Source organism: Cetorhinus maximus, chromosome 26, assembly GCF_964194155.1.
Source record: "Cetorhinus maximus chromosome 26, sCetMax3.hap1.1, whole genome shotgun sequence".
NCBI classification, from domain to species: domain Eukaryota; kingdom Metazoa; phylum Chordata; class Chondrichthyes; order Lamniformes; family Cetorhinidae; genus Cetorhinus; species Cetorhinus maximus.
The window spans coordinates 22,474,056-22,486,373 of NC_135904.1; the positions used below are offsets into that span (position 1 = coordinate 22,474,056).

Consider the following 12,318-nt stretch of genomic DNA (forward strand, 5'->3'; position numbering starts at 1 on the left):
TTCCCAGGTTTCCGGCACTCAGATGACTGCTGGAGGCCCGAAATCTGTTGATTCTGAGTCAGATGATGAGCCTCTGGACTTGGTCATACCCCAGTTGCTGGAGCAGCAAAGGCAAGCTCGGGAACATCTGAAAGGATGCCTGCTGCACTCCTCAGATTGCAAGGCACGATGGATGAGTCTGTCCACCTTCAGGCTGAGGTGATAGCGCCAGCATGCCAACATACCAAAGTCAAAACTGGTAGGATGGTGGCTGCCATGGAGTCTTTGGTCCAGGACTTGGCTCCTGCACTGCTGCGCGGGCTCAACTCCATCGCTGATGCCACAGTTGGACTCCAACAGTGTGTTCATGAGAGGGGTGCGGAGCACCTCAGTCTCACTCCAGCCACCCTTTCTCCACAAGGAGTCAACCAGGGGCCCTTGGGCACCCATAGGGAGGAGGATCAGCAGGTGCACATCCTGGGGCCATCCACCCGGGTGACTGCGGGAGTGTCTGGCCCATCCGAATCCCCTCTTCCTGTGACCCCAGCAGCTCCAGCTCCACAGACCGAGGAGGGTGCCACTGCCACACAGCAGGACCCCGAAAGCAGGCTGGAGCCCTCCAAGGACATCACAGACGGCCCAGCAGTGAGCAAGCTGCCTCCACCTCCACTGTATATGTTGGTGGAGCACCAAGACGGCAGGCTTAGGAAGGGTAAGGAGATGTAACTCTTTTCGAGTTAAAACAATTAACTAAATTAACAAAAACAAGGGATAAATCAAGCACAGCCCCTAAGTCAGGTCAGCTGTAAAATCAAGGAAAAACTTTAAAGGAAACTTACAAACATTAAACCAAAATGTGATTAAAGGGGTCAACAAAACACCCCAGTCCCCGTGGTGCCCACCGGGCACGGAAGGCCTCGATGGTGCCGGCAGACACCGCGTGCTCCCTTTCCAGGGAGTTAAGGAGATGTAGTTGCACAGCCTGGGCATGGGTGTTAATCACTTTTACATAATGTTCGCTATTGTAAATAAACTCCCAATGTCTCCCTGTCTATGGCTCCTTGTTCTGATGAACAATGTTCCTGTCACTCGGATGTGAAGCCTTGGTTTCTGCACAAGATAAAGGCCGGTGTCTCAGTCCGGGGCCTCTTTCCTGTGCTTTGTGCAGCCTTCAGCCCAAAATGACAGTCCAACCTCACACTCCCTGGACACATTACAGGTGTCTGAACCTCGACGGTGTTTATCATTGTTGCCAGAATGTCGTGGGCAGGTGTCACAGAGTTCCGTCATTCTCTCTGTGTGGCTCTCAGCACCTTTAAGGTGGGGCTTGCCCCCATCTCTTCAGCATTTGTGACCAGTGAGGCTGTGCTCCTGAAGGGCTCAGGTGCTGAAGGCAGACAAAGGATCAGATGCTTTTAAAGTTTCATGGCTGCGTCTCTATATGACATGACCCTGTTGACAGAGTGCAAGCGAGTTGCCTTCAGCCAGCCAGGAATCAGATATTCAGACAGGCTATGTGAAGATCTGTGGAGTGTCCTCACTGCATGTTATCATCAGCCTCCTGGAACTGAGCAACTTTAGGGCCTCCATTGTGTCTCCATGACAGGAGCATTATCAAAGAGAGTATGTGCGCTGCCATAAGCCAAACTGGAGTCAAATGCTCACACGTGCAATGTGAGGATCTATGGTGCCTCATCTGGCCAGTGCAAGGGCCTCATCACCATCATCGTTGCCTTCAAGGACCTCCTCATGGTGGTGTTCTCCTCATCGGAGGAGACCTCCAGCTCCTCCTCAGCCAGCTCCTCTCCCTGTTGCAGTGCCAGGTTGTAAAGGGCGCAGCAGGTGATGGTGATGCGTGACACCCTCTGTGGACTGCATTGCAGGGTTCAGCCAGACCGGCCCAGGCACCAGCAACTCATTTTCAGCATTCCGATGGTTTACTTCACCAAGGTGCGAGTTGCAGCTTGAGCCTCAGTAAAGCTTCGCCCCGCTACAGTCTGAGGCCACCACACAGGTGTCATCAGCCATGTCCCTCTGCGGTTAACCCTTATCCCCGGGGAGCCATCCCTGCAGCTTCTGTGGACCCTGGAAGATGTCAGGGATCTGTGGCCAACTGAGAATGTAGGAGTCCTGGACATTATGTGGGAATCCTGCGCAGACCTACAGGATATGTTTCTGGTGGTCACACACCAGCTGCATGTTCAGCGAGTGGAAGCCCTTGCGGTTGACATAGCTGACCTCTTGTTGTGATGGAAACCTGAGCACCATATGAGTGCAGTTGATGGCACCCTGCACCTGTGAGAAACCTGAGATCTGGGCAAATCCAATCATTCTTGCATCTTGACCCTCTTGATCCTGGGCGAAATGCATAAAGTTGTGTGCCCTTGCGAAGATGTCATCCGTGGTGTCATGGATGCATTTGTGGGTGGAGGCTTGTGATTTCTCACAAAGGTCACCTGTGGAGTCTTGAAAGGATCCACTAGCGTAAAAATTGAACCGTGGTCGCTTTTACGGCCATGGGCAGAGGATGCCCTCCATGTCCCCATGGCACCAATTCCTGCAGCAGCCGACAGATGTGACTGACCAGTACCCGAGACATGCGCAGTCTTCGGGGATACTGGTTCTCGGTCATCTGCAGAATGAAAGATGGCAGCTATAGACCCTAGGTCTAGTTAGGTGCCAACCAACAATGGTTCGCTGTGACTCTTCAGCGGTGTGTGCGGGAGCCCCAGCCGCCCCCTTTTCCTGAAGGTGTTGCTCCTCTCTCTGCACACCCAGGCCCTGCGTCGCTCTCTTCTCCTTTGTCTCTGCACGTGACGAGATGGACAGCTAGTTCACCAGGCTCCATGCTCCTGATGTACTCCTGCAGGTTGAAAGAGAGAGGCGCCTGGGTTAGCTTGGGTGTTCTAAGAACCTCTCCTGGTTAAGGCTGAAGGCCCCTTAATACATCCCAAAGAGTTCTGGCCAAAATCGGATGGTCAGAGTTTAGTGCGCTGTATGGCTGCCCAAAACCCCACCCTCCTCCACTCCACTCCACCTGACCGATTGGCTGCAGCTTTGGCCATTGGACTGCACGCTGTGCTCTCAGCTCAGGCATTCTCCTAACCCACACTGCAAGGCTGCGCTGTTAGCTTGAACCATGGGGTTCACTGGTTCAAACCAAAATGATGACATTACAAGGGGCTCTGAGTACCTCCACTGGTGACTGCTCCATGGCCAGCTTTCACAAGGAGAATGTACAATGTGCCCAGTCGTCCAAGTGTTCCGCAGTCCATTGAAATGCTCATTAGTTTGCAGTCTGTGCCCAAGGGGTGAAAAGCTTTGGAACAGTCGGTGGCAATTTCATGCCTCTGCGTTGCTTGAATGGGTAGATGAGCTAGAGGCCCAACTCCAAGCATGTCAATGTGGCTTCATCTGAACTGTTTCAACTGCGGAGGAATGGTCACTTTATACAAGGTTTCCCTAATGCGTGGCCACTTCCCTCCCCCCCGCCAGCCCATATGTGCTTGTGCACCACCATCAACCACAGTGCAGACTTGTCCCCCTACAACTCGCCTCAACTGCAGTGCAGCACTTGCCCCTCCCCGAGTCGCCTCAAACTTGAAGTTCAACAGGTGACCGTCCTGAGCATTGCGCAAAGTCACTGTGCACTCACCTCCGCGTTTCCCTCAAAGTGCAGCAGGCAAAGAGCACACCTTATACATGCTGTTGTGAAAGGCGTCGGCGTGCAATCATGTCGACGTGCTCAGATGATTCCGGTAGGATGGGTTTGTAATGATATGCAGATGTATTACAATGAGGCTCCCAGTGTCAGGAAACGAGCAGAGCAGTTGATTGCGAAGTGGTTTCACGGCGTTGTGAAACCGATTTTTGGCCTTCTCGCCATATTGTCCGCTCACACCGCCAAGCACACCCGACGCTAGCAGGTGTGGAAAATTCTGGCCCAAGGATTGAAATAAGCTCCCAGGCAAGGTAATGCAAACAAAGCATTATGAGGTATAGCTGGGTGCTCAGCTACAAGAATTGGGGGTCTAGTAGTTCAGATTCAAAAGCATTGCCATTTCTTGCCCTTTACTGTTCTCATGTTCTCTTTCTGTTCGGTTATAAGGAAAAGAAAACACAATTCATTTTGCTGAAGTGTGCTTTTCAATTTTATAAAACCTCCTGGGGATTGGAAGAGCTGGCAAAGATGAGTTGAGACTTTGAGTTTCCAATAAATCTCATCCAATTTATAGTGACAGGTCAATATGATGCCCAGTGCTGCCATACGTTGCTCTGTTTTAGCAATTCTGTTAGGACTGCGATGAGCAGTCAGATTTCATTGTTCACTACAATGTTGAATTACTTTTTGATTAGCACAATGGTACAATCACTCTCTAAAAAAAAAAAATAATAGATACTTCTACTTGTTACAAACCACTTGTTTTAGGTGCTGGCTTTATTTTAGGGAAAGTAATTTTTGTAACTGTGTTCTTTTTGGATGCCTCATTTATTATTAATCAAAAGAATTTGCATTTTAACATTTATCACAGAACATGTTCGGTGCTGAGTATGTTCAGTGTTAGGTTACAATTACAAATTTTGTATTTTAATGACTTTGATCTTACCAAGTAATGTGATTTCGATTCCCATTCATGGGATGTGGGCTTCGCTGGCTAGGTCTGCATTTATTGCCCATCCCTGATTGCCCTCCAGAAGATGTTGTTGAGCCCCCTTCTTGAATTACTGCAGTCTTGATGGTGTAGCTGCACCCACAGTGCTATTAGGGAGGCAGTTCCAGCATACTGACTCAGCGACGATTAAGGAACTGTGATATATTTCCAAGTCGAGATGGTGATTGACTTTGAGAAGTTGTAGATAGTAATGCTCACCTGCTGCTCTTGTTCTTTTAGCTGGTAGAGGTCACAAGTTTGGAAGGTGTTGTTGCAGGAGGCTTGGCGATTTACTATAATGCATCTTATATATGGTAGACACTACAACTATGGTGTGCCAATGTTAGAGGGAGTGAAGGGTTAAGATGATGGATGGGGTGATCAAAAAGGTTTTGCCCTGAATGGAATCAAGTTTACTGAGTGTTGAGAGTTTACTGAGAGCTGCAGCCATCAAGTGAAGTGACAAGTATTCTGTTACTCTCCTGTCTTGTGGGTGGTGGAAAGGCTTTAAGAAGCCAGGAAGCGAGTTACTTGCCACAGAGCACTTTCTTGCAGCCACAGTATTAACATGGCTGGTCCAGTCAAGTTTCTGATCAATGGATGTTGGTGGTGGGGGATGCAGTGATGGTAATGCCATTGAATGTCAAGGGGAGACGGTTAAATTCTCTCTTGTTGGAGATGGTCATTACTTGGCATGTGTGGCACAAATGTTACTTGCCACTTATCAGCTCAAGACTGAATGTTATGCAGATTTTGATCCGTGCCAGCATGGGTTGGTTCATTATGCGAGGAGTTGTGCAATCAGTGAACATCCCCACTTCTGACCTTATGATGGAGGGAAGGTCATTGATGAAGCAGTTGAAGATGGTTGGACAAAGGACATTGTCAAGGAATTCCTGTAGCGATGTCCTGGGATTGAGATGATTGTTCTCCAAAAGCGCAATCATCTTCCTTTGTGCTAGTTATAAGCTCCAGCCAGTGAAGTGTTTTCCCCCTAATTCTCATTGACTTCAATTTTGCTAGGTTTCTTCGATGTCAAATGCTGTCTCCCTCTCCAGGACAGTCACTCTCACCTCAGATCTTCAATTCAGCTCTTTTGGTCCTGTTTGACCAAGGCTGTAAAGAGTTCTGAAACTGGGCAGTCCTAGTGAAAGCCAAATTGAGCATTCATGAAAGGTTATTGCTGTGTAAGTGCTGCTTGGTAGCACTGTCAATGACACTTTCCATCACTTTGCTGATAGTTGACAGTAGACTAATTGGGTATTAATTGAATGGATTAGATTTGTCCTGCTTTTTGTGTAAAGGACATACCTGGGCAATTTTCCACATTATCAGATTGATGCCAGTGTTGTAGCTGTACTGGAACCGCTTGGCTAGGAGTGCGACTAGATCCGGAGCTCAAGTCTGCAGCACTATAGCTGAAATGTTGCCGGGGCCCCATCACTTTTGCTGTATTCAATGCCTTCAGCCACTTCTTGATATTACATGAAGATTAGCATCTGTCAAGGCGAAGACCTCAACAGGAGGCTAAGATGGGTTATCCACTCCACTCTCCTGGCTAACCCCTTCAGACTTATCCTTTGCACTCACTTGAGGATGGGATGTTTGTGGAGCCTCTTCCTGCTGTTGGTTCTGGATTACCTCAGAGTTCCTTAGGATAGTATCCTCGGCCCAACCACCTTCAGCTGCTTCATCAATGACTTTCCTTACATCATAAGGTCAGAAGTGGAGATGTTCACTGTTAATTGCACAGTGTTCAGCACCATTCACGACGGCTCAGATACTGAATCAGTCCATGTCTAAATGCAGCATGACCTGGACAATATCCAGGCTTGGGCTGACAAGTGACAAGTAACATACACGCCACGCAAGTGCCAGGCAATGACCATGTCCAACAAGAGAGAATCTAACCATCATCCCTTGACGTTTAATAGCATTACCATCACTGAATCCCCCACTATCAACACCCTGGGGGTTACCATTGACCAGAAACTGAAATGGACTAGCCATATAAATACTATGGCTACAAGAGCAGGTCAGAGGCTAGGAATCCTGCAGCGAGTAACTCACCTCCTGATTCCCCAAAGCCTGTCCACAATCTACAAGTCAAAGTCAGGAATGTGATGGAATACTCCCGACTTGCCTGGATGAGTGCAGTTCCAACAACACTTGAAGCTTGACACCATCCAGGACAGAACAGCCCGCTTGATTGGTATCACATCCACAAACATCCACGCCCTCCACCACCGACACACAGTAGCAGCAGTGTGTACCATCTACAAGATGCACTGCAGGAATTCATCAAGGCTCCTTAGGCAGCACCTTCCAAACCCACAACCACTACCATCTAGAAGGACAAGGGTAGCAGATGCATGAGAACATTGCCACGTGGAAGATACCCACAAGTCACTCACCATCCTGACTTGGAAATATATCACTGTTCCTTCACTGTCACTGGGTCAAAATCCCAGAACTCTCTTCCTAACAGCACTGTGGGTGTACCTACACCACAGGGACTGCAGTGGTTCAAGAAGGCAGCTCACCACCACCTTCTCAAGGGCAACTAGGGATGAGCAAAAAATGCTGGCCCAGCCAGCGAAGCCCACATCTAGTAAATAAATAAAAAAATTATGATTCAAGTAACATAACCATTATGGTTATACATAACTATGGAAAATGTGTGTACTAATTCTTATAGCTTAACTACACTGTTTGTTCTTTATGAAATGTTCAGATTTAAAATCACCAATATAATTGCTTTATGGATTTCTCTGAACACTTGTTATCAATCCTCTGTTTTTTTGTATCAGCAATTTACAATTAAACTGCTTTTGTTGCAGGTTCAAATCTGTGTTACCATATTAATCTGAGCCCAAGTAGTGTTATAACAGGACATAATTTACGTCCTACTTAGTCTGGTAGTATAATATTTATTTTACAATGTGTGCTGATATCTCTGCACACTGCTACCTGAGATACTGTGCCATTTGCTGTGCTTTGTCACATAGCTGCCAGTTGGGATGGTCTATTGTCTAGGGGAAAGGAGGCTGAAAAAAATGTGCTACAACAACTTTGCATTGTACTTATGCCAATAGAACCAGTTGACATGTTCAACTGTTATAGACTTGTACCAGTTCTTTCTACCAGCTACCGGCTGGCCCTTCAGCTCCACCAGGAACACTCCAAATGGAAACCAGGCAAAATGCTCCAACCAAGGAAAGCAAGACTTCAATGCCAAACAACATGTGGACCATACTATAAAAACCTCTGCCCAAGAGGCAATTGGTCTGTCACCTCAGCCATTCTTTCTCTCAAAACATTTGTAATTTTATCATATTTAGCATTTATAATTTTATTGTAATCCACCAAACATTTCACAGGACGCTTAACAATGAGGTTAGAACTGAAGAATAAGCGAATGATTTTGTTTCAAATTCCGATTCTTATGCAGCCTCCCTTAGATCCTCAAATGTTAATAAAAGTGCAACTACCTCAAAGAGATCAGAACAAACTTGATGCTTTCCTCCATAAGAGTGTCTGTATGAAGCATTTTGATGTTGCAACTTATCTTCAGCATTCAAAAAAAAATTGATGGCTTATGTCAGAATCACATATCATACCCTCCAAAGACGCTTGTAAAATGTCACGTATTTAACGGTAAGATCATAACGTTAATAAATTCAAATGTTTTAGTCAGCACTTCCACAAAAATTAAAATACAAAACGAATTCAATAAAACATTCCCTTTTCATGGGTATTCACAATAATTTTCTGCATTTAGTTAATGAGAATAAAATCTGGATATGTAAAATCCTGAAAGCAAGTAAGAGTGGATTTGATTTCTACTCGTGAATACTCCATAGCAGCAAAATGATTTATGTCCTTGTTTTACCTTTCACTTCCATAATGAATGGACTGGGAATGCAAACATGTGCAATTACAATTCAGGTCAACTGTTAAGTTGAAAATATTGTGCTCTACAATATGGACTAGGGCATCATCCTAGAGGGGTTAAATTTACTTCAGTGCAAAGGCAGCAAGGGGAAGGAAAGATTTATGCAATGAAATAACAGAATAATTTCTAGGGCATTGTAAACAGAAATATTTTACATGCAGTAAATTGCCATATTTACAATCTTATTTAATGTGTTTGCTTGTTCAAATAATACAGGAGATGTTTCACAATTAAATTCGAATCAAGAATTCAAGTACAAATTAAAAGTCATTAGTAATGAAACTTCACTGACTACCTCTGAGCCAAAACTTAAGTTGTGTTTTTTTATGAACTACCTAGAAATGTCATCAGATATACACTCGCTGATTATAGATAGAAAGGACGAGAGTGTCATCTATAATTATTATTTCTCACAAAAACTCTCTCCCACAAAGTTATCTGTCACCAGGTTTCCTCAGGTTCTGCACCACCTCCAGCAGGTCAAAGTTGACTCCAGTTCTGAAGAAGTCATACTTGTCTCGAAGCATTAACTCTGTTTCTCTCTTCACAGATGCTGCCAGACCGGCTGAGTATTTCCAGCACTTTGGTCGACTCCCATGTGTTTGCCATAAACCGACTTTTAAGAGTTGAAAACTTTAGTTTTCTTTTCTAATTTTTCCTTGCTTTCTCTGTGGAAATACCTGCCTTCGACTCTGCCCCGTCCCACAGCGATTTGGATGAGGCATCTGTGCACATTAACCCAACATCGCTGGATCTGGAAAGCTCTGCATCAGTGTAATGAGTGCAGACCAGAATTTGGGGTGGGGTATGGATGCGTGCCACCATCTTTTGAATGGGGCGTTAAACTGAGCCCTGACTAGTGTCTCTGCTAGGTGGCTGTAAAAGATCTCATGGCACTACTGAAAGACCAACAGAGGATCTACCCTGGTGTCCTGGCTTATACTTTTGCCTCAAGCAACATCACAAAAACAAATTATCTGGTCGTTATCACACTGCTGTTTGTGGAAGCTTGTTTAAGCAAATTGGCTGCTATATTTCCTACATTACGACAGTGAGTACACTTCAGAAGTACTTCATTGGCTGTAAAGTGCTTTGTGATGTCCTGTGGTCATGAAAGGCACTATATAAACGCAAGTGTGTGTGAAATGCAGGCACCAATATAATAAAGGAAAAACAGCACCTAATGTTGGATAAAATATGTCGCTAAAAGCATTTTTCTGCCTGTTATGCAATTTAATTTAACATTTAGTTTGTCATTCCTTACCTTGTGAAGACTGGGTGTTGATAAATTTTTTAATCAGAGCATCGGTAGTTTGAGTGTAGAGACTAAGTGCATATTTCAACGACTGCATGTCTGGGCTCTTCTCTAAGAATGTCTTCTTGAGGCCATTTCCTCCAGCGTGGAAATATTGCTAAAGAGTGGGTCAATCCATCAAGAGAAGGGATTAAATAATGACAATGTAGCAGAAAAATGATGCGAACAAGACTACACAATTTATATAGGCGCCATCAAACATACTGAGACCGATATCCATGGCAGTACGTGTTTAAATTCTACAGTCCAACCAGATCGAAAGTATAGAAGCCATCAACTGCTCATATCATTCGGAGATTGAGTACTTTAGGTCATGACAATTAAAGATATTGGTATTTGCGTAACCTAAAGCAGCATCCAAAATCTGTCAATGGGGTAGTTTTTCATGTTCATCCACTTGAATGCTTTGAATTGCCTAGATGCAGCAAATATGAGAAATTGGGCGGGGAGGATGTTATCCCAGAGATTCCATTTAAATTAATGGACAAAATGTTGTCTCATCAAAGTTCACTCTTCCCCTCTTGATTGCTTGTATTTGATCAGATCATCCAGTGCCCTCAGGCAGAAGACCAGGAAAATGTATCCCATTACTGGCAGTTTATACTTTAATATAGATTACTTCAGAATTTTTATGCAATTGCAAGAATGATAAATAACAAAGAGCTAGATCTACAATGTAGTTTTTTTTCATCACTGTACTATAGTAAATTTCATTTTACACTGACCCAAAAATTTATATCCCAGGTCATTCTGATGGCCTTGAAATTATCCAGTACAGTTATTAACATATGCATGGTTACTAGGTTTGTATGAAATTTCTCTATTATTTCTATGAAAACATCCTTTACAATATTGTACAAAGGGTCTTCACACAAACTCAAAGAAGAACATATGAAATAGGAGTACACCATTTGGTTCATTGAGCCTTCTCCATCATTCGCTAAGATCATGGCTGATCTGATTGTGGCCTCAACTTCACTTTCCTGCCTGCCCCCCATAATCCTCGACTCCCTTGTCGATCAAAAATCTGTCTAATTCAGCCTTGAATATGTTCCAAGACCCAGCCTTCACTGTTCTCCAGGGGAGAGAATTCCAAAGATTAATGACTCTCTGAAAGAAGAAATTCCTCCTCATCTCTGTGTTAAATGGGAGGCCACTTATTCTGAAACTGTGCCTCCCGGTTATAGATTCCCCCATTAAAGGGAAAACATCTTCTCAACATCTACCCTGTCAAGCCCTGTCAGAATCTTATAACGTTTCAATAAGATCACTTCTCATTCTTCTAAACTCCATTGAGTACAACCCACTCAACCATTCCTCATAAGACAACCCCTTCATCCCAGGAATCAGCCAAGTGAACCTTTTCTAAACTGCCTTAAATGCAAGTATATCCCTCCTTAAATAAGATGACCAAAACTATATGCAATACTCCAGGTGTGGTCTCACAATGTCCTGTACAGTTGTAACAAGATTTCCATACTTATATACTCCATCCCTCTTGCAATAAAAGCCAACATCCTATTTGCCTTTCTAATTACGTGCCATACATTAATGCCAACTTTTTGTGATTTATGTATGAGGACCCCCAGATCCCTCTGTTCCTTGGCATCCTGTAGTTTCCCTCTATTTAAATAACATTTTCCTTTTCTTATGCTTCCCACAATATTGGTGTGCAATTATCCACATCATGTCAAAGCAACTGAGTAGGCCTGCTCAATTACAGATGATTTCAGGGCAGTTTTGTGCTGCGGTCAATCACTCCCCAGGAACTAGACTGAAACAGCACAAACACATTTTGCTTCCAACAGTTAGAGCTGTCTCAATGTGGAGACTCTATCCAACAGGCAATTTGAGCTGATGGCTCAGAGATGCTTGGTTAGCCACTGCATCACACATTTCCCATGTACAGTGTTGTCATAATCTTCACCGTGCAGCTATGTAATGAGGTGACAGTTAATACAGAAATCTTACTCTGTCTACTATATGTGTCAAAGAGGCTAAAATAAAATGCAACTTTTCCCATGCAAAACATGTTTCCTAACTGGTTAAGATGCTGAAATTAATGACAACAGGCCTGCTAATGAACACAATTCAAATTCAAAATAATAATGATGTATTGCCCATAGTGTGCCCTTGTGTATTCATTTAGAAAAGTTCTGTCGTCAGAATTATTGTCAGTTTGGGAGGGAACCTAAAAGTCAGAGCAACTAATGGGGCCACCTGAAAGGATGACACAGAGCGTCTATGCCAAATGATCAAAACTTGAACTCCGATGTTCATTCTAACAGAGTGTAACACACACAACAGGGCACAAACCTATGTTGGCATATGGGCACACAAGAAGCACATGAGGAAATGCGCTCATAGATTGTGCTGACACTTAATATGGTTTTTTTTTTTTCTTCTCTACTACATGT

At 44.4% G+C, this 12,318-nt stretch overlaps 1 protein-coding gene across 7 annotated transcripts in view; it reads right to left on the reverse strand.

The window, feature by feature from the left end:
• unc13c (unc-13 homolog C (C. elegans)) overlaps positions 1–12,318 on the reverse strand; it is a 585,292-nt gene that overhangs the window by 39,666 nt on the left and 533,308 nt on the right. For all 7 annotated transcript variants that reach the window (XM_078530361.1, XM_078530365.1, XM_078530363.1 and 4 more), the window contains one exon: positions 9,851–9,998. In XM_078530361.1, the coding sequence (XP_078386487.1) occupies positions 9,851–9,998 (148 nt within the window). The remainder of the gene's footprint in view (positions 1–9,850; positions 9,999–12,318) is intronic.